Here is a 23,654-nt window from a genome sequence, read left to right on the forward strand (position 1 = left end):
CAAAGCATTTTGCTACGTGTTTTGGGACACCGGGAACAGTAGACTGACACACACTTATGCCTTAACAATGGACTAGGACCCGAAAATAGGCGAAATTAAATAAAGATTTTTCAAGTATTCCAAAATTATGTTATCCAGCGTCGAAACTTAGAGTCACGTGCTTGCTTAACAAAGAGTTAAACAAACCACTGAAAAAAGTATTAATTCGTAAACACATGAAGACCTTGACCGATCCAAATCGTTGCACCGATTACAGCTCCAATCGACTGTATCCAGATGCAACAAGCGAATCACTCATGTTTAATAAAAAAATCATCCTTGCCTGCTTAATCTATCTAAGGCTATATAAGCCCAGCCAACTGCATGTATGTCAGTGTCGCAACCTACTTCGATTGCGCAAGAGTGGGCAAAAAATTAGGGCACAATGCAAAAGAAAATATGTTTGATATTGACATTGGCTATTTTTTATTTGGCTGAATCATCGCCTGTCAATCTAGGCGCTTTGGAATTCGACAATCTTGACACTGACCTCTCAGATTTAAAATACGAGGTCGAAGAGGAAGACTTGGATGACTACTCGAAACTTCTCGACGATGCCGCTGAAGCAGCTAAAACGAATAGCAAAGACAGTGCAAAAACAAAAACGAACACAAAAACATCTGGATTCCAAAAGAAGAATACGGAAAACAAAGGAGTTCAAAGCAAACACAATATTGGTGACTTAAAAAAGTTCTTCAAAGCTGCTGGGGTCCACGACCAAGGTGCTTACGACGATGATGATATTTACGCATTGGCTGAAGGCATCGCAGCATCCGCGGTGGGCGCAGACGGAAAAGAAACCAGGACTTATAAAAAGGGCACCAAGACCCGAGGGTTCCACAGGGTGCATCATAAAGATGAGTACAAAAAGGACCAAGAGTTTTACGAAGATGATGAAACTAATGGAACTGTGAATAAAATTGGCGCTAAAGCATTGGGAATTAAAATAGGAGCAGGAGCTGGATTCAAAAAGGGGCATTTTCACCATGATCGCCAAAAGGGGATTTACGGTGGGCAAGGGTATTCAGACAAAGGATTTTTGGATAAACAGATCAGTGGTTATTCCAATTCTGAGGGATTCGATGGATCTTTTAGTAATGAAAGCTAAGTGAAGTGCTAAGTTTGTTTAAAAATAATAGTTTAGTAGAAAAATATTTATTAGAAGTTTTTAAAATAATTGAACCTAACATTTTGTTTCATTTCATTAGTCGGTAATGTTCCACCAGTATAGTTTTCTATTTGCATAACTATTGGTAAAAAAAAACCTAAAATTTCAGTAATATAATTATCTAGTCTAACTTGCCGAATATCTGAAAATTTTATTATTGGTAAGCATAATTTAAAATGTAACAACCGGTGTGTTTCGATTAGTAAGATACTTATTTCCCAACACTAGAACTAAGGTGCGTCACACTATGACTTAACTACAGCTTGTCAGATTCAGCTGTCAGCGCTTCCTTCTATAGTCTCTGCATCATTGCTGAATGAAGTTATGTGTTTGTGTTAAATGGTTGTGAAACAAAGAGATTTATACGAAATAAATGAGGCTCTGTAGAGATTTACTGTTTAACATTACTCATGAGTACGGAAGAGACTCTGTTGAATCTCGATTTCGACAAACCGAACACAATAATTTCGCCGCCCGATGACGGTGTGGTATCTTTGTCGAGTAGTTCAGAGGAGATTTGTTTAGTGCCAGAGGTCGGGTTCGAGGGCAACGTGGATTCGCCAGGGGTGAACAGAGAGTCGCAGCCGCTGCTAGGCGGCCGCGGCGACTTCGAAGTATCATACAATCATTTTCCAGGTGAGCCAATACACGAGTTCAGTTACGACGCACTGACTCATGTTCCTTTATAATTAACTTGTTAAGGCTTATTTACTGGCAGCAAAACACTCGCATTACAATGTTTCAGTACTTTTTGTCTGAAAAAACACTTGTGGGACTTCTTATGTTGAGTTATACGGCTTCCATGGTCGTTGGTAAAGGTTCAGCTAAAAACATCTGTTCGTAAATGCGTTTGTTTACCTTGACGTTATAATAGTTCATTTATCGTAAGTGATTAGAAACTTGTAGTGTCAATGTTACTACCAAATTGCATGTTACTGAGTATTATTGATTGTACTAACTTCAGTCTGTTGTTTATTCAAAAAAAGTATACACATACATAGTGTATGAACATAGCTACAGAAGTATAACACTATTTTCAGTGAAGTGTAACGGCTGAACTGTAGTTTCAGTGCCAATGTTTTGTTATGTTTGAAAAAATGGAAGGACCTTTTGAGTGCAGTGAGTATTGTGTGTATATAAACCCAGACAATAGACTCCAAGATTCTGTAAAAAGTAACACTGAAAAAGTTTTCAGTAACACTTATTTCTGTTTCACCATATGGCAGCTAACACAAACACTTTCAGTATTGTTTATCTTTCTCACATAATTTTATGGCTTGACAATGAAAATGAACTGTATTGTTAAAAATTCAAGTTTGGAATACATTCAGTTTGCACTTTACAGATTTTATTACTTTTTTTTATTTTGCTGTTGTGGCAATGACATTTTTGTGACGAAATGTTTTATTGTATTGTGTACTAATAAAAGCACTTTAAGATAGATTATGTTTGATGATAAACAATAATTGGAAAGATATAATCTTTTTTGTGAGCCGAGGTAACAACAAAAATGCTTTGTATATTAGTTAGGCTGGCCACTTTTATATTCATGCATTTTTAATTAAATTCTGTTCATAGGAGCAAAAGTGGCAATTAAAATGTTGTGTTGGCAAATAACTAGGTTTAGAATTTTTATAAAATAGTCAAACTGTAAAAAAAAAATGTTTTTATCTTCGGCCTCACATTACTCTGTATCATTTTATGCATTTAAAGAGTATTCCTATTTGAATTTTTCTACTGGTCATTTTCTTCCTTGTTATCTTGACCATCTGTTTCTAGCGCTTTATATTATTTTATTTATTAAATACAAAGTGAATCTAAGAACTAATGGCATTGACACCATACAACATTTCAACCACATTTTGTGTCTCTATTGATTGACATAGTACTGGTTTAAAATTAATTAAATATAATTATTTTAATTGTCAACATGTACTAATAAATTAAATAGTGAAATGTATCAGAACTTAGTAGCCTTAACTAATTTATGATCACTTCTAATTCTTACAATTAACTTGTTTTATAATGACATTATTTAGCTGCACCAGCCATTCTAGGCAAGTGATAATTGTTAACATTAATAACCTACACATTCACTCATTTATTTATAGTTTTAACCCAAAAGCCAAATAGAAACCTGTCCAAACTCAAACACAACTCTTACTTATAAATGCTAATGTGTTACCCTCATTTCGATTCTGTTACGTAAGCTGGTGTTAGGTGCCCACGAGATTATCAGAGTTTGTAGATAACTATGCAAATTGTTATTGATTGTTGAGGTACTGTTATCTTGTATGTTTATTGATTTTATGTGGGGAATACAAGTTGGAAAAGGTCTTTATAAGTCCAATGTTCTAGTTCAGACATATGACAGCTTAACTCTAACATAGAGTAGGGCAACTACCACATCCAAATGTTTATTGATTTCATGTGTGGAATATTAGTTGAAAAATGTCTTCATAATTTTATTTTGTAGTTTAGCCACATACCTAATAGTTACAACATAGAGTAGGGGAAACAGCCACAACCAAAAGTAAAAAAATTGCAACTGTAGATGCTTGACGGTGTCTTATACGTCGTGTCTTTATAGTTAATGCGCCTGCAGGAGTTATTGGATGAATGTGGGTGTCCTAATAAAAGAAAAATGTTGGATTGCCAACTAAAATCTTTGGAATGTGAGGGCATACCACCGCCTCTCTTGGTATAAGTATTGTAGTGGTGGGAGCGAAACAGCGCATAACAGAGCTTAGAGTAGCGTCTCGCTTCATCAACTTACTATAACACTTGATAATAGGGTTACAGGGCTTATTAGATGAAGATACGCGCATATTAGACATTTCGACAATGAAAAATGGGTTATTAAAAATAAAACAAACCCCATATCACCTTTCCCAAATATTTTAGACAAATCCTTGTACAACAACTTTCGAAAGCTATCTGACTGTTCTCACGCAACGATGTAGGTGTTGCGCGTCTTCCTCGCGTTGTGAGGCCTCGATAAAAGGGCCCGTTTTCTTTTGATGCTCCAGTACAATTGCATAAGAATTGCTTTAATACTGCCAGCCACTTTCAGTGTATTATGCCATTAGAATTGTTTTTTACTAACAAGATATCGTAGGCAATTTTTACGAAGCAATCATTCTTCGATACATTAGGTTGGCCATTAACTGGATTGTCGACATATTACCAATTAAGCTTTAATTAAGCTTATTATAGCAAGTGGGTATATAACAAAATGTTTTAATGTTTATTTTTAACATCTTTCCCACAATGACCACAAATAAACTGGCTTCGTTCGTAGTCTGTGGTCCCCAGAGTGCTGGCTTTCTTCATACAATCCATTAAATTATATTGGTATTGTTAAGCTATTAGTGCTATATGTTGTTTTGTGGTTTTGAGTACTATTATGTTTTCCTCTAAAAGCTTTGCCAAGAATGATGATACCTATTACTAAGTCTTGCGGTAAACATATTATAAATTATGCTAAGCATGTCCTCTTAGATCTATAATTATAATTAGCCACATTCTCATTATTCGTTTTAGTACTTTTTAGAGCTACTTAGTAAAAACGAAAGCCTATTACAGAGGCTCCGCTCATTGTTCGTCTGTCTGTCAACCGTGTCATCTGAAGAGCATCTTAAAATTATCAGATGATTTATATCGGTTACCCTTGCCGCCATAGCAAGTAAAGAATGGAGTCGTTCGTTGATAAATTAGTTGGGTGAACGGAATGAATTTCAGGGATCCACAAATTTCTTTGTCTCCCACCCGTTATATTATTCTTTATCTTATTTGTACGGAACCCTCATTGTCGCGAGTTCATCTCACACTTGACCATTTCTTTTATTTTAACCCATCAGTATTATAAACATTATCATACATACCATTTCATTACAAACCTGTTGCGTAAAACAGTTAAAAATACTTCCGAAATAAAATATAATTCAGAATGAAATTAATATAAATACGTGTGAGATATCACTTGTATCATTCATCGCTACAAAGAAACACTGTCGTTATGTACGCCCCTATATTTGCTTATAATTAAAATTAATTCATTCATAACGTCTTGTTTGTGTATCTGGATACGTTTGCGAGGATGCGTCATCTTCCGCGTCATTACATATACTTTACTGACTGTACTCTGTACCTAGCTATATAAGAGAAAAAGGCCTTGTATGAATGTTTACTTTAAAAACTCAAGTCTTCGGTTCCTTGATGTTAATAAAAATACCTTTCTCCTATTTTAAACAAAGTACCTACCCAGAACCTCTACCTAAAACAGTTTTTATTAATCATCTGTTTTGTGTACCATGTTTTTGAGTAAATCTAACCTTAAATTGTTATCTTTGAGGTTAGATTTTATGGTTAGGTACATAAGGATAATGTCTTTTTGCGTGAACTGAGTTCGGGTCCAGCGTGCTGTTTTGCTGAAAATACATCATTGAACTTTGGAGGAAACAATATCTAGATATGGACCACGAATACATCTGTAGGCTGACTTGATTAATTGATTATCTTAAGTACCGAAGGTAGATCAATCAGTTTCACACGTAATCAATTATCTTTCTTCTTTTACTCATTAAACTTTATACAAATTCAAATTCGACAAGCATCTTCAGCATACATTTAAAATATCTATATTATGAATAAACGTTACGATTTCAGTCGTAAATTATAGATGTACGTCATTGAAAACATCTCCTATTTATTACAGTAGGATCCGTTCGGGCCATTGATATATTTGGACTTAAAAGGATTAGATACTGATCTTGTATATGATTTGAGTTTGAGTGTTTATAACGTAATATTTCAGGTAAATATCTTGGAAATTTAAGTAGGAAACGACGGGCCGTCCCCTATAAACAATTTAAATATGCTTTTCTGCATTTTTTGATTGATTCTTCTTAATTTAATTTGTTCATACAACGATTTTAAATAATTTATCTTGAACGTATAAAAATTAAGGATCTGTTTACGTAGTAACAACTGATAAAATATTGATTTATTTTTTGTGCATCATAATGTATAATTTTTGTGTTTTTTTTTACCATCGCTGCTATAGGCAAATGGCGCCGTTTGTTAGCGAAAAGTAAGCATATTTGTTTTTGTAATAGAAAGAGCTTGTTGTCATAGTAGTGTCGGCTTTAAATACTGTGTGATACTAGAACCCAAGAGAGATCTAGAACTTCATACAAATTATTTTGCTTATATTTTAAGTTTAATATCTTTTACGCCCTGTCTGGGATTTTTGTTTTAGCATTGCCTTTTTGTTTTTTTAGGCTTAAATACATTATTCCATAAAACGTAATAAGCAGGTTCATAAGACGTAGCATATAATTTGTGTAATCGGCTTTAAGTTAGTCGTAAAATGTAGTAGATCAATAAGTTTTGTCCCTTTTTGCGCTAGAAATCATTAACGACATATACTTAAATAATATAATATTATATATCAATATCTATATATACAACTAGGTTAACGCCCTTTCCCCGTTATTCATAACTGGCTTCTATTACTCAGATCAATCTGCTTCAACGAACAGAGGCCGTATATGTTTTAAAACTGTATAATTCCAATGCAAAGAATATTATTTAAATGTACTAAGTGAAGAGTTTTGGGTCTTTTACAACACTTATATTATGCACATTCTCTGCTAGACGTTTTTGGTAAACGCAGGTTCCTTTATAGGCTCTCTTGAGTATACAAATATTGTCAAATTTAATTCAATTTCCATTCATACATTGGTACTTGTAAATTGCGGAATTGGAGCTCTGGTCTCGTATATATCTCGGCTATCCGTGCAGTCACAGTGAAGTACTTTATAGCCGATCTTTGTCAACGTAAATAAGTCTATCCCTATAAAATATGACCGCTATAAAATTACTAGAAATAAGCGTATCACATGCACGACGGATACTCCAACTGTAATCACACGCTAGATAGCTAATAATCTAATTACAAGAGTTAAATACTTAATCCCATTACTTTGAATACTCCGTGAAACCGACTAGACTAGACTTATTAAGCTTGATAATATTCTGCGAAGAATGTATATTATGTTAGTACTATTTTAATAAGACACAGATTCGTATCGCTTTCTGCCTATATTATAAGAAATTCTCGTCTCACGGTGTAATTGAACTTTTTTTCTATTATCGATAATTTTGCATACCTCAATTTTTTTGTTCCCTTCTATTTGTACGGCAAAACGACGTTTGCAGGTTGCAGCTAGTAATAATAATAATAAGATATGTTTATTTTGTGGTGTCGGATGTTATTGATTTTGGTTTTATCAGATTGACACCTGCGAATCTTTCCCGATCTTAAACTTTGTTTTTAAAAGGTCTGCGACATAAAAATATTTGATTTATGACAAACAAAAAATCTTCAATTTATTTCATTTCTTTTAAATCTTTCATCTTCTTAGTATCTAAACCAATGTAGCATAGTTTCCGCATTCAAACAATGACTACAATTACGAGCATACGGTATGTATCTTAATCATACCGATGCATGCACGCATATCGATTTTGTAATCGATAACATTAGTGTTGCAGGTCAAACAAACTACGATTGGATATGAGTCACACGATTGTATACAGTTTCAATATTACGTCTTTCGTGATTAACTCGCGGTTTCATTGTTATTCCTAACGCAATATGGTGTAATAATACAGTAGCCATAATTAAACATTAATTGAATTATCTTTGTTGTGAACTGTGGTATTTGCTTACATAGGGAATCCCTTGGAATCTACTGCTTGACACGCTGAACACTATATATAGTCGTACTATCCACCGTATGCGGAAATGTTTTGCTTGATGATGTAAATAAAAACCTTATTTCTAGAAAATTACTCTTTACATAAAATCGTTTTGAAAACGAGAGATAGGGTAGTGTATATTGTAAGTTATCGCGGTGGTCTGAAAAAGCGTTGCTGTGTACTTTGTATCCTTGTAAAGTTTTGCAGAAGTTATGACAGGGAAAACCTATTTTTTTTTTCTTTTAAATAAATTCAGGCTAAATGTTATAATAGTAATCAATAGATTAAATATTTTATTATTTATCTTTATGTTACTCAGACTATCTTCTATACCAATAGAAAAGAGTTATCTAAATATTGCAGTCTTATTTATTGTCTTTCAAATATTAAAATGGTTTTAAGTGTCTTTTTTTGTTCCTACAGGTCCTCTTAGACCAATAGCCAGCTAGGCAATGTCGACTCTAGGAAGCTTAAAATTCATTTATATTTGAATTGCAAAAGTCATAACATTTATCCTATTTGCTATTTCATTTAGCACATATAGTACGGTTTGAGTTTCCACCTTCAAGGATGGATTCAATTCCAAAGGAAAAAATATATTTTATTTAACACTATCGTTCCATGCCGCAAAGATTTCTCGACAAAACCGACCTTATCACCCTTAAAATAAAGACGGTTATCACTAATCGCCAGACAAAACGGGGTCGTCTCACGTGACATAGGATTTTGACCGTGGCTGTTTCGCTGTTTCCTCTGCCGCTGACAGAGTCATCAATACGTGTGAATCATTGATGATTACCTTATCAGATACTTGATAACTAATATTTATTCATAAGTATAGTACTTAGTTATATCTGTAGAAGATAAGTTTTAAATAAGGCCAATTAAGTCATGTTATATTTAGGAAATATTTTATCAGAAAAGTTATGAAAATCATTTTAAATTCCTTGCCACTTTTATCTCTTTACGGAATCGCTTATATCTCTTTATGTCTTCCTTGTGTCATACTGCAAGTCACTAAATTAATCTGCAAGAAGATAACCATTCTGTATCATATTCATGTCATTATCAGCCCATAATCGTCCACATAGGCTTCTCCAATTGCTCGCCAACGAGATCCTTCTTCGGTCATGTTCATTCAGGCCATATCATATGCATCGGCCACTAAGCAAGTTACAATTCTCCAAGCACTAACGCTGGCAAATCGCTCCAATGTATCAACTATTAGCCAAGTGACATTGCTACTGTTTTTAGGGTTAATAGAAAACGGTCGAACGTATAACAATGATAGATCCAAGTCAGGTGATTTAACGAAAACGCCAACAACATGTATTATCATCATCATCTCGGCCTATAGCTGTCCACTGCTGGACATAGGCCTCTCCATATGTTCTCCGGCGCGACCGGTTCATTGCCACCTGCATCCAGCGAGCCCCAGCGGTCAACACCATGAATTAACATCTTACATTTTGCACAGATGACCCGCAGTTCAGCGAACTGGTGTGGCAGGCGGAGGTGGCCATTGATAATGGCATCTTCCCGGAGAGGATCTACCAGGGCTCCAGCGGGTCATACTTCGTCAAGAATCCTGGAAACGTAAGTTTCTTTTAATTCATTGTGAAAAACGACTCCCGCATTAAGGAATTTAATATTTGTGTCGCTTGGGCTTCCACAAACGTACAATTCAAGTGCACAAAGACACTGAGATACCCAGTTTAATTATTACAAGTTTGTAAGTGACATTTTTTTTAAGATTTGATTTAGTTTAATCAAGTCGGAGGTCTCATCATGAACACTCGTTCCCTCTTGGAAGGAAGTAGGTAGTTAATTACTGACTAAACTGGAAAGCCGTGCTCGGCATCCGCCTTTTGGTATCTCTCCATGCGTTCTTATTCTTCGCAGTCTTCGCTTGAAATGTTTCTCATTCAAGTCATCCCTGTATATTGTTATGTAGATTGTAGGGCCAGTTTTCACACTGAGAAGATATCGAGTTCATCCTACTACATTATTAATGAATAATACAATTTATTTCGGGATTTAATATCAAAACTTTCATGTAACTGTTAATGCTAGTCTAAAGGCTCATTGTAATTTAATTAAATTCTTTGTAACCGATTTCCTCTTTTCAAATTCTATAAACGAAATCTAGATAATATTTTCCTCATATTTCGCCTTTCAGGAAAACGAAATTGGTTTTCAGTGTTATCTGATACCTTTATTTACCTGTGAACGAAATAATGTGACCCCAATCACGCCTCTCCCTTTATAGCACGGCGTCCCTTAAATGACATTGAATACAAATTGATTCTCGTCGGATTTTTAACCTCGTGACGAAAAATCTTCTGAACCTCTATCAATGTCACATTATTCAATGAGTTTTCCTGTCCGTCTGTCACTAACCGTCGATAATACTCAGTGACTGAATAAATCGTTGACCTGTACATTAACTTGAGAGATCTATTACCGCAAAACTGCATTGTTTCAAACTAGTTGTATCTCTAGATTCTTGTTTCCGATGCGGTTAATGCAGATTTTTTCCCACGTGTATTATTGATTACGTTTTGTATGAGGTTGACACTATGGAGGCCTCTTTTTTATTCCAACAAAAAATTAACCACGGTCCACTTTTCGATTGGATCAATCGAATAATTTTGGTAGCAAAAAGGTTTTCGGAGACTTTGTATTAAGTCTTATCATATATGAATAATTAGATAAACTCCTTGGACTTTGATCATTCATTACATTTAGGTAACGTACATTCGTTATCAGTGAACTCACTACAATCATTTCCTTCCTTGCATCTTGCTGAAAGGTGATATTATGTCATTGCGTTTATTAGGTCAACGACATCAATGCCGATTAACACGTTTAACTGGTTTCAGTCTAGGCCGACACGTAATATGGCTATTTAATGTTCCTTCTGTACTGGAGCGCTAAAACAAAAGAATTTCCGAATGTAGGTCAAAGGAAATTGAAAGAAAGTCGATTTATTACATTCTCTTAATCCAATGCCTGTCTGTTTGAAAATCATTTATAAAAGAGTGTTCTGCAAGCTATTGTTTCTTGATACAATATGGCGTTATTATTTTATTGATGGAATTAAGACCTTTTTCGTCTGGTTATTGATTCCCTTTAAGTTTTAGTATGTAATCGTTATACCTCGCTCACTACTCGGGGACCTAATACCACCTTTTAAAGTAAGTTGCGGGTGTGGAAGTGGGGCGGCGCACTACACCGTAGAACTGTGTCTCACTTCCACTACTTCAAAAATCTTACTTTACGACGTGGTGGAAGATCCTCAAATGCCTGAAAACTTATTTAGTTTTGAGGTAGCATGTGAGCGTACATTATATCAGCTGTCTAATCGGGGAAGAGTGGACCACAAGCTTAGCCCCCTCTTTTGGAAAGACAGATACATTATGATACATTTTCTAGTTAATAAATGATTAGGAATAAAACAAGTGCCTTGTCTTGTATTTGATTTTTCACTAGTATAACTATTCAATGTGTTTTATTGTGTGTGATTATCTGAATAACTCTATCTTTAGGTATTTGTTTAGTGTGGAAAGTGGCTTAAAATCGTTCCTTGGCATTGACCTTGAAACACACTTAAGAAGTGGTTTAGGTATGTTACAAATAAAAAATATAAAACTCGACTTGTAGCTAAGCTAATCATGCCGCATTAATAAACATTTATGAAGATTAACTCTCGATTGTTACGTAAGTCGACGCTTTGATTTTAAAATAGCCTTCGATTGCGTTAATTGTGACGTAGTTCCAAAGAAATTCGGCTATATCGGGTTCTCATCTAAATTGCTTAACATTCTTTACAAGTTACCTTCGTGATTGCTCATAATGCGGTCAAAACGGGAGCAATTGTTTGTACACCCTAACAAAACTGGGTGGCGTCACCCAAAGCTGTGTGTTGGAACCTTTTATTTTTAAATAAACATTAAGGCTTTGTTTCTCGAAGAGGTAGAATTTATACTGATTCATACCAACCTCTGCAGGTAAAAGAGGGCAAACTTGTTTCATTGGCTTCGCAGAAACGTGAGCAAATTGTGACATGAAATGAAAATTTTCTTATACACGAACGGACATCAGTCAAACAAACTTGACAAAGTTTTTTAAAAACTAGTTTGTAATATTTCTAGTTCCTTGCTGAGTAGATATACTAGTGATTTAGTTGAATGGGATGAAATGAGCTACATTAAGTGCACTTGTTATCATATTAAAATACAATGCCTTTGTTGACGGATTGTGGATGTGTTTCACAGGGCCTGTTATAAATAAATACATAAGTTGGTTTCTTGTGTGATTGAATGCCTAAATATTTTTTATGTCTTTGGGTCATACCCACATTTACAAAAAAAAGAAAACAATATTTCAACTTTGATAATGGCTAAAAACTTTGTTATTTGGGACTATTTTTACTATAGAACTTACCTATAAAATGTTTGACAGTTAATTTTCCAATATCTTGAACAATTTTTATCATTCTATCCAAAATAATTTCTTCCAGAAAATCATAGGCGTATTTAAGCCGAAAGACGAGGAACCATACGGCCGGCTGAACCCGAAGTGGACGAAATGGATGCACAAGCTGTGCTGTCCGTGCTGCTTCGGGCGCTCCTGCCTCATCCCCAACCAGGGGTACCTGAGCGAGGCCGGCGCCAGCCTCGTCGACTCCAAGATAGGACTCAAGATTGTGCCGAAGACTAGGGTGAGTTATCATTTAGATACGGAACTTGAGCATCTATCATTATATTCATTATCCTGTCCGTTAAATATCATCATTTTCCCTCCGTCCCTCTATGCCATGTAGTTGCAATGCTGTAAGGGGTAGTTTAAGTTTCGTAAAAAAAATATACCCTTCACCTGATTCCGTCGGCTCTTTGGATGGTGAGGTGGTAGATCCCTAGTCTCTATACTTTTTATTGACGCTATAACTTCAAGGAACTAAGCCCTGTCCTTTTGAAGTTTGGGGAATATCAGTCCTTTACGTACCGACTTCCTTGAAAAGTCTCGCTCCAAGAGTATTTATTTTAGCAGGCGTATTCAGGAACTCAATCCACACTATTTGATCATAATATATCTTAACCTTCAGACAGACTCATTAATATTTTCGCTCAGCAAAGTTGCGTCTGATTATGTACCATTAATAACCGCATTGTATTATAATTGTTGACTGACGTATTATTAATTATATTATCAGTTTTTATTTGCGTTTGTAATTCTTTGTGACGTCACTTACATCCGTTCCGATCTTATTATTTTTAAATTCATTATTTTGGCCAACTTATGTGTATCTAGAAAGGGATTGAATATTAAAAATATATGTGAACCTAAAATGGTCTAGACTGAATCCTTCAGACCGAATGGGTACAAGAGCATAAAAAAAAATTAAAATACAAAAAAAAGGTCTGCGCAACGATTTGCTTACAACTATTATATACTCTACTTGTAATTTAGCAAATAATAATTTAATAATAACCTAAAAAAAAAAACAACCATGTTTACTTCCTAAATTTATTTTCGCGTGTCCTAGAATAACTTAGAAAGTACATATGACATTGACGTACGCACATCGAAGCCACAACCTTGTGCTAATAAATCGACGCGATAGACCCCTGAGCTATACTTTGTAACATTTTAAATCAATATCTTAGACAGACAGTATATGACATTATAGGTCATATTAATAGATAAAAATCACGTGGGTTCACATCACTTGTATATTTTTTCTCGATCTCATTACAGCAAATGGCAACACATGTTGTTATGTATCCAAAATCAACCTTATTTCTATGTTATTAAGGTGGTTTTGTTGTTTTTGTTATGTGAACTTGTGTGTTCGTTTGTATATTATCATAAATATGTAGTCATTAATTCAGTACAGGCGTCCTGACCTCGCGAACGAACAAGTTTAGTGATTATAACTTGTAATACAAGATTATGTATTTTGTTTTAGACCTTGATCAAATTTTAAATTAATAATGAGCAACGGGATACTTGAAAGTAATAGATGAAGCTTAAATAGGTGTTGTCCGCGGACCCGCCCACTTCAAATCGAAAATGATCCCACGGAAACAAAAAAATCGTAATAAAACTATATGTGTGAAGACGTACCACCAAGCGCAGCGTAGGACGGCCACCTGCCAGATGAACCGACGACATGGTGAAAGCCGCTGGGTCTCGTTGGATGCAGGTGGCAATGAACCGGTCGCGCTGGAGAACGTATGGCGAGGTCTATGTTCAGCAGTGGACAGCTACGGGCTGAGATTATATATATGATGATGCGTGGGTTTCGTCTAAATCAGTTCAGTGGATTTTTCGTAAAAGAGGAACAAACATACATACATACAAACTTTCGCGTTTTTTATTAGGATTGGTAAAGGATATCTATTCATTACAGTGATGTTGGTCGTATATGTCTTATTTTTTAAGAAAATGTTATCTTTACTTGATCATATCCAACTACACACAGGTTATCTGTTTAGTTAATAACAACAAGTTGCACTCTTACATTTTGGTACTTAATACAGAAAATCTAAATGTGTCTAAAAAGAAGGATAACTGATATACTCGTACAAGTACTATTAATATTCATGAATTAAATTAGTTTTTATCCGGATTCCATCTCAAGATATACATCATTGAAAATCAGTTATCATACATATTTATAAATAGTTATCATTAAGCATCATGTACTCATATGGGACATTATTTTAGTATAAAGTAGCTACATATTATATACTAGCTTTTCGCCCGCGGCTTCGCCCGCGTCGATGTCGGTTATACCGCGTTTCCAAGAGAACTCTTTAAGAGTCCGGGATAAAAACTATCCTATGTTCTTTCTCAAGGTCAACTCTATCTCTGTACCAAATTTCATTAAAATCAGTTCAGTGGTTTAGACGTGAAAGCGTAACAGAGAGATAGATAGACAGACAGACAGAGTTACTTTCGCATTTATAATATAAGTAGGGATTTATTTGCTTACTTAGATGACCCTTACCTAACAGCCTGTGACCGCTATGCACAGGCCGCTTTCCATATATGCACGGTTGGAGAAATGATTACGACACAAGCTCAGTTTTGTTTAAGATAGAATCTGAAGTATATGTGTAATCATAATAATTATATATAAAAGTCAAACTTTTGCACTTTAGATCTAAGATACACCTCCTTTTTTGGGTTATCCCTAACTGTCGCACTCCAGGGTAAAGGCCTCCATTCTGTTTTTCCCCACATTGTCCAAAATATTTCTCCTGCCATCCATTTTTTCTGGTATGACTCCAGATCCTCGCCATCTCATTCGGGGTTGATCTCATCACCGCTTTACGTTTCCACCCCTTCTAGAACCAGTTTAAGAATGTTTCCACCTTTCCTCTTTATGATGATGATTAAATCCTGTTATCCCTCATGAGGGTCATAGGGCTTGCAGAAGGTTTGTCCTCTCTTCCTATGGTATTCTATCTGGTATTCTCTCTTCCTATCCTACTCGTGGTAAATAAAGACAGTCAGGCCACTTTTTCGTCGCCGGTTTAAGTTTTCACCCCTTGTGGAACCGGCTTCCTATGTCTAATGCAATGTTAATGTATGTACTGTAATGTTGTCAGGTGGTGAAGCTGGTGTCGGAGACGTTCAACTACCTGCGGATAGACCGCGAGCGCTCGCGACTCAAGCGCGCCATCACCGAGCAGTTCCCCAACCTGCGGTTCAACAGGATGGGCCTGCCTCCCAAGGTAAACTACTACTTCCAAAACTATTGAGACTTATATGAACAGATATATAAATTTGTCTGAAAATGTCGGGTGAAATGAACATTTTATTATTATTAATATTTTATGAGGATCGCAACCAGAGTCAATTTCTAAGTTTTGTAATTTAAAAATTGAAAATCGAATTGCGCTATCCATATAAATACTATTTAATTATCACACGAAATATTGTTATTTTTCAGTGGTAGGACAAAGAGTTCATATAAAATTTACTTTTAAAACCTTTTTTCACAAAAAAGATGATAGATTGATACATATTAATATTAACCTGTACGCTTCCCTGCAGGCGGGTTCATTCCAGTTGTTCGTGGAGGGCTACAAGGACGCGGACTACTGGCTGCGGCGCTTCGAGCAAGACCCGCCGCCGCCGCACGTCATGAAGAAGTTAGTTGCGGATATATCCACTTATTATTATTGAGATATGGGAGATTGTGCAAAGTGATTGGGCATCCGTTTTTTAAATTAAGACCAGTGGCTAATATTGATAGAGTCCACTTTCGTGTGAAACAAGGCATGTTTTTTTATAATTATAATGTCTTTAAATTTTAAACTTATTGGGTATTCGTTTCTAAAATTAAGACGTGTTTTATAAGTTGCTGTAGTACATTTTTGTGTAATAACAATGAACAAGTTTTCTTGATGCAAAATAAATACTTTATTTGTCTTTACACTAAATTGTGATATTTTTGCAAAAAATCTGAAAGTCTATATTAGAAACTTCTGTCTAGCCGTGAAACAGTAAATACTAAAAAACGTAATTTCTCATTGTTTCAGATTCCAGCTCCAATTCGAGCGGCTGGTGGTGTTGGACTACATAATCCGCAACACGGACCGCGGCAACGACAACTGGCTCATCAAGTACGACGCGCCCGCGCAGCAGCCGCCGCACGCTGATATCGACCTTAGGGACCCCTCCGTGAGTACATAGTTCTTTGTTAAAAGTAGTAAAAGGAATTAGTGTCTAGTGTCACGAGCTTTTAGTTTTATTCGACTATACGTTGTACCATGTGGTCATTGTTTACCTAAAGGAGAAAAATGTCATTGGTTTAAAGACCGTAATAATAATCGATCGTCGTCAAAAATGGGTTTCTTCTAAAAACCAAAAATGAAATCAATCGAGATTGCTGTAATGTTTACCCACTTTTTTTTCAAACAATATGTCATTGGCAATGTCTTCTCCACAATGAGGGTGGGGATTTGTAAAAGCTGTACCTGTTTGAGAGCGTAGTGCTAATATACAAGGTGTGGTTGCCAGGAGTGGCGCGGCGCGGAGGTCCGCATCGCGGCCATCGACAACGGGCTCGCGTTCCCCTTCAAGCACCCCGACAGCTGGCGCGCCTACCCCTACCACTGGGCCTGGCTGCCGCACGCCAAGCTGCCCTTCAGCCAGGACACCAAGTAAGACCCGACTATATCTACTGCTATATTCACGAGAAACATTTTTTCATATCGAAGTTATCGCGACTATTTTAGTCGTCGAAGATACCTGTGGTATAAGTACCACAGGTATCTTCGACGACTAAAGGTCGAAGGTAGGTTAAGACCTACCTTCGACAAGACGACAATTGCATAGGTTCCAAGTAATTGTCAAAATCAACATGCTACTCGTTACTGGTTACTGGAGATAGGCTCCTTTTTCCGCACGTATATTCTAAGGCGGCTCATTGTGCGGCAGGTGCTTCCGAGAAGCCGTCAGTCCATCCATACCAACTTCCTCTAGAAGTGCAGAAGTCTTCTGGGAATCATGCTACTCATACGAGCTTTTAAACTTCAAGTCCCGCACTTTCTAAGGTCGATCTGTCGCCCCGACAATTTATTGATACTGATAATTCTTAATGATACCTTTAACTGATCAGCGTCTATTTGTTTACAGGGAACTAGTGCTTCCATTGCTATCAGACATGAACTTCGTGCAGGAGTTATGTGATGAACTACACATATTATTCAAAGTAAGTTGTACATAATAACGTGACACTTAGAAGAAAGCAAGACATTGCTTAAAATCAATTTTAGGCTACAAAGCAATCGTCAAAAGGATGTCAGCAAGCTCTGTGGAGCCTGAAAGGCTTTTACCGTGGCCCCGGTACACGAAGGGTAACGGAAAGAATATGAGTGGGTCTTAATCAGTAGGAGCCTCTGACACTCCCTTCCGCTTAATTGAAAGCTGAAGAAGACATTTGATAATTTCCTGTCCAAAAATCGAGCCATAAATAAAACAAACACTCAATATTTACTTGTAAGAGTCGTTAAACAAACCCATTTGTTTCATGCAGCAAGACAAGGGCTTCGACAAGGGTCTGTTCGAGCGCCAGATGTCGGTGATGCGCGGCCAGGTCCTGAACCTCACGCAGGCGCTCAAGGACAACAAGAGTCCCGTGCAGCTCGTGCAGATGCCCGCCGTCATCGTCGAGAGGTACGCACGAATTATATTATACTTACGAAATATTGGATTGTCGCTGGACTTGGAGCTTATAGAGTCATTAGCCGCATAGATACAGTTGAACCCGATAATGAAAGACATGTATGTCCAAGTTATTTATTTTCATTTTCAAAAATGGTTCCCCCAGTAAGGCTTAATCACTATGTCGCAGAGCGTTCACAAACAAACCCGATCATAAAATTATATTATGTTCTATTTCTTTGGTTCACAAACATTAAAGTCACATGTACAAATATACCCAGACTCGGGACAAGTGACAGACACACAGTCACAGACCAGACATTAGTGTGTCACACGTGTGTGTAATTGAATAAAAATACACAGGATATGTAGTTAGTATACATTTAAGATGATGAATTGCACTTTTGAATCGAATAGTATATTATCTCTTAACCAACTTTCACTGAAGATAAACTAGTTCCTATAAATTGCACAGGTACTAACTAAAAAGACCAAAATTAACTCACAAATATTGCCCAATATTTTTTACTTAACTCCCCTAATTATAATGTAACTAATAAGCATTAGATTATCATCTCTCGCCTCTGTTTGCAGGTCTAAGAGCGGTTCGACGTCGTCACGTTTCTTCGACTCGTTCCAGCAGCGGTTCCAACACAAGTCGCCCTTCTTCTCCTGGTGGTGAACACACACGCTCACCACTAGATAGGTAAGTTATAATACAAGCTTTTTCAACTTATAAGACACTAAAAAAACATTATTTAAGTTCAGGTTTCGTTATTATTTCACTTGTGCATTCGTTTTAAAGAAAATGCTGTGTAAAAAGATCTACGTGTATAGACATTTTTTTCTTACTTTTATTTTTTGTACTCCGAAATAACTCCACATGAAATCTACTGAAAAAAAAAATCGTGCCCGTCGCTCATTTTCACGTTAAATGACAGACCCTTGAATATTGAAGCGCTAATTCACTTATATGTCACTTGAACAAAAAAAATAACGATCACTTTAAAAAAAACGCCCTTGAAAATTCAATATTCACCTTCATTTTAATTTGTCCACAGACATATATCAAACAAATGGTGATAAGTTCCACGCTGAGCTGATAACGTGTAGATGTAAACACAAATGTATGTATATGTATGTATAATGTAGATTACTATGTAAACTAGCTAATACGCTCGAAGTAGATCAAATATTTGCGTGGCGTATGCCTTGCTTAACTTGGACAAACCTTTTTTCAGTTATTTCCTTCTTCCTGTTATACACCGTGATTTTTTAGTCGTCTTACAAAAGCAGCCCAGTTCGTGTATCCAATGACTAGAACATGTTCATGATAAAAAAATAGGTATTTATGAGATTTGAATAATTTTAAAATGCAATTTTTATTCAATATGATGATGCAATTCGTAGTTTTTTAGAAACACAGCTCTGTTGCGAGCGCGGGTCCCAGCTTTGTAACAATGCTGAGGGGCGCAGGCGGCGGCGTTTTGATCATTTTTAAGAGTATTTTCAGATTTCTCTTGTTTAAATTTTTCTTCGTACTTATTATCTTAGTTGATGATAAAAAATAATAATCGCGCCTAGGGGTATTTTACGTCGGATACATGAACTGGGCTGCTTTTGTAAGACGACTAAAATATCACCGTGTATAGTCGGCTTCCAGTCTTTAGTATTCATTGTGTTAACTCTTGTTATAAATATTATTGGAGATGTGGGAGAGGGATGTCGCTCTATACAATGTAGTGCGCTGTCACGCTCTTACAACTGCAATAATATTAATTAAGATATAGAGTTAGGTTAATTGAATACTCTCTAGACTCTTAAAGGAATGTTTATGGAACATTTTGAGTGCTGCGTAAATATTTTTGTAATGAAGTTTTGCTATATAGTAATGTATTTATTTCGTTGAAAAGTGTAAACAACAGTGAAGAAAATTACATTTGTAAACGAAATATATTTGTTTTCTTTATGTGTTATTTTCTTGTTACACATAAACTTCGACATTCTATTATAAATAGTTTTATTTTAACTATCAACTAAGCTATGGTATACGCCGCGCATTCAGTAATTATTATTATTTTATCAACGACTTTGCCTACAATCCTTGGCTAAAAAATGTTTATTTTTGTATAATTTTATTTGTGATTGCTTTCGTTAGGGAAAGAGAGCTGAGCTCCTAGACTTAGTTTCTGATTATTTTGTATAGAGTTGTTATGAGATCGCGCTAGATGGCGCTGGGCAGCTGGAGGTAACCGGTGTTATAAATTGTAAGTCTTTTGTTATTGCCAACTTACGAGGTCATTTTGACAACGATATGTTAAAATTAGGTTTAATAACCTGCGTACAGCCTTATCAAATAACGTCTACGAAGTATCATGCTGACTTTATCAGTTTCAAGCGAAATGAAAAGGACAACATTATATAATAGTGTGTCGTTCTTGAATACAGGCATTTGTCTCGTTGATAACGGTGGGCTTACTACTGATCTATAGCTAGACAATAAACAATAAACAGTGTTCCATTTATACTGGTCTTAGCAAACATTTGAAAGCCCAAACCAACGTTATTCGGTCTCCAGTGGCGTCCAACTAGCGGTTGTACAATTATAATAATATTCTCGATGTTTAATAGCCAATGTTTAGGTCACCGTGGGCCGCTCTAGTCGAATTATACTCTGAGATACGGATTTAGCAGATTATTTTAATATTATTTACTTTGAGATCAGTTTTTTTAATATACCTGACATAAGATACAATTTTTATCATTTGTAACAATAATAAAAATAAAATGAAACTGTTGTTATTGTGATTTTCATCTAAATACTTTAATGAAATATTGAAATAATCTGCCATGTCTAAAGTTGCCCTTATAAGAGCTATCCAATGTTGCCATGTACGATTATTAAGTCGGCAATTGTTAAGTGTAGTCACCTTAAAATACTAACGTACAGGCAATATTGCCTAGCATTTGTATATTGCAAATTATTTTGTTTCTAATAAAATATCTAAATTGTATCTTGTTTTTTTTTTAATGATGTAACACTAAGGGTTTGTAAATACTACCATTCTACCATATTGCGAGTGGTTTGCGCTAGGTGGCCATTAACAACTTGTTATGTAGTTCATATTTTGTCAATAACCTGTCATACAGTATGTAGTTTTCAATCTACATATTATACATGTTGACCAAACATTTTTGAAGGTGTTTCTTAGTTTCCGTTTTTTTCTGTTTTTTTTTCAAGTCATTTGTTTTCATCCAGCAAGAATTATTAACTGTTTTCAAAATGGATGGACTTTCTATACTCTTGACAGTTTTTTAACTTTTGTTGCTAACTGTCATTTTCTGTAGAAATATTTAAGTTACTGTGTCACTTTTGTGAACTTAGTCAGGCCTACAATTTCAGGCCGGTTTTTCGTTGCCTACTAAAATGAAATCATTTATTCTGCAAGTATCATCACTTTTACATGTCTCTTTTAAGAACGTTGGAGTCGATATACTTATTATACAAATGCACTGCTGTGTTGTTTGTCTGTTTCATGCGCCGACGTCAACGTGCATTTCTATAGTAAGCTAGAGACGCATTCATTGGTGACACAATTCCTTGAATATTTTTATAGAGAAAAATACTAAATACCAATTGTTTGTTAAGCTGAGGAGCCGAATAGATTGACAGTTATCTTTAATAGTAACTTTCGTGAGGATAATTCATACTTAATGATACAACAGTTTACTCGCGCGTCTTTATCGGAATCGCCCGACTAGTTTCGGACCATAAAAACATAACGGTTTTAAAATTATAATTATTTCTATATACTTTAGTTTAGAATCGATTTTGTATTTCAAAACACTATTATAATATTTATAGTTTGTTGCGAGTTAGTGCCTTCGTTGTCTAGTCTGGTTGTATGTAACAAAAGGACTTCAAAACCTCTTTGCGTTACATTTTAGACGAAAACTAGTATAATTCTAGCAAAGGGATAGATAATATTGCGTCTTATGATATACATTAATATATTGATAGCGTTCCATCCTCATGAGAAGGTAGTTTAGCATGAATCTTCTTACTTACTCTGGGGGAGATGTTTAAAATTACCTCGGTACTGGAACGCGATTTGAATATCGAATTTGTGTAATGGCGGCTGGTATTCAAATATTTGTCGCCATCTATTAAATGAAACCTCTTTGCGTGTTTTAAACGTCTGTTTTCATACAATGTTCAACACTGGTTGTTGGTGTTATTTATTAAACGCATAATTTTACAATCACACGTACATGTTGTATTGTATCAGTGCCTATCAAGTCGGCAGCTAGATTATAATAACATTTGATGATAACTGGTAGCAGAAGTGGGGTCATGGAAACTTATACTTTTAAATTACGTTTTAATAACCCTTAGCCTTAGTAGTCAGAACAATCGGCCGAGATTGGAGGAGATGAGCGATTTTATAAAGTAAATTTCAAGTTACTTTTTAAATGACTGAGCTGCCATCAATTTACGACGGCTACCCAGTAATTTTTCATAAACTGTAACTGTACACTAATTAGGTACAAAATTTTAAAATTTTAACACATTTTACTGACATTTTTAATTGGTCTTGTTTAATTGTTTCAAGATACCTCACTTTTGTCTACCACTTGATACTCAATTATTAGTACATTAAAATTTTAAAAAGATAATAATTAGTATTTCGAAGTGTCACAACAAATTGATGTGAAAATTGACATTTGTGTTACCTGTCTGCTTAGCCAAAGATCTGAATATTTTGATGACTTAATAATGGGATTATTGAATTGGCTCAACTAATTGTATTTTAATGTGCAATTGTACATACTTGACTGGTTGTTAAATATTTGTATGAAGGTGAGAGATTGTACTTAAAAGTAATTTGTGCCAATGAAATTACTTTGATTAGTTTAATAAGCTTTCTTAAAAATAATAAACGCATAAGAATATAGTGCTATAGTCAGTTTAAAGCTTGGGAAAATAAAACATGCTTAAAAAAATGTTTTTCTTTCTAATTTTATTCGACTGAAATGCTACATGTATTAGAGAAATCTAATAATTTTTGTTTACTTTTTAGTACAATCTCACATTCTACACAGCAAAATGGAGCCATATTGTTCTAGTGAGGAAAGGGATGTAGCTATACAAATATAGCACTATCTCTTTCCCACAATAGAATTATGACCATTTCACATACGGTTGTAAAACTTTATCAACGTGCTAGCATTTAATATAGTTAAAAATGCAATATTATTCATAAAATATATTTTATTAGTTGATAAATCCAAGTAATTCTGTCATCGCATTTCTGAATGGATATTTAGAATATGTGAAGATTCCGAGTTTTAATAGTTTAATACCCGGAAATAATGGAATAACTGTGTTACTCGTAGCATTATTCACACATAGCTAAATAATTATGGTTTAAATAAATCTGCATATTTGTTAATTTTTTCGATTTCTGCATGGTCTACCTACTTTGCGTGAGAAAGATTT

General features: G+C 35.3%; 2 protein-coding genes across 3 annotated transcripts; both read left to right on the forward strand.

Moving 5' to 3' along the window:
* Window positions 1–424: 424 nt before the first annotated feature.
* Window positions 425–1,147, forward strand: LOC113499611. The gene has a single exon (XM_026880126.1). It carries the CDS (start codon window positions 425–427, stop codon window positions 1,145–1,147), a length of 723 nt encoding a protein of 240 aa, XP_026735927.1.
* A 330-nt stretch (window positions 1,148–1,477) lies between these two features.
* On the forward strand, window positions 1,478–18,857 carry LOC113499290 (phosphatidylinositol 4-kinase type 2-beta-like). Of its 2 annotated transcripts, none has more exons than XM_026879712.1 (10): window positions 1,478–1,843; window positions 9,450–9,568; window positions 12,495–12,695; window positions 15,592–15,717; window positions 16,040–16,137; window positions 16,528–16,669; window positions 17,009–17,151; window positions 17,627–17,702; window positions 18,027–18,166; window positions 18,749–18,857. In XM_026879712.1, exons 1-10 carry the CDS (start codon window positions 1,618–1,620, stop codon window positions 18,834–18,836), a joined length of 1,359 nt encoding a protein of 452 aa, XP_026735513.1. In that variant the 5' UTR covers window positions 1,478–1,617; the 3' UTR covers window positions 18,837–18,857. The 2 variants fall into 2 exon arrangements, with proteins under 2 accessions (XP_026735513.1, XP_026735514.1); XM_026879713.1 differs by lacking the exon at window positions 1,478–1,843 and adding an exon at window positions 1,868–2,326.
* Window positions 18,858–23,654: the final 4,797 nt, after the last annotated feature.

The sequence above is a fragment of the Trichoplusia ni genome, chromosome 12 (assembly GCF_003590095.1).
Source record: "Trichoplusia ni isolate ovarian cell line Hi5 chromosome 12, tn1, whole genome shotgun sequence".
NCBI classification, from domain to species: Eukaryota; Metazoa; Arthropoda; class Insecta; order Lepidoptera; family Noctuidae; genus Trichoplusia; species Trichoplusia ni.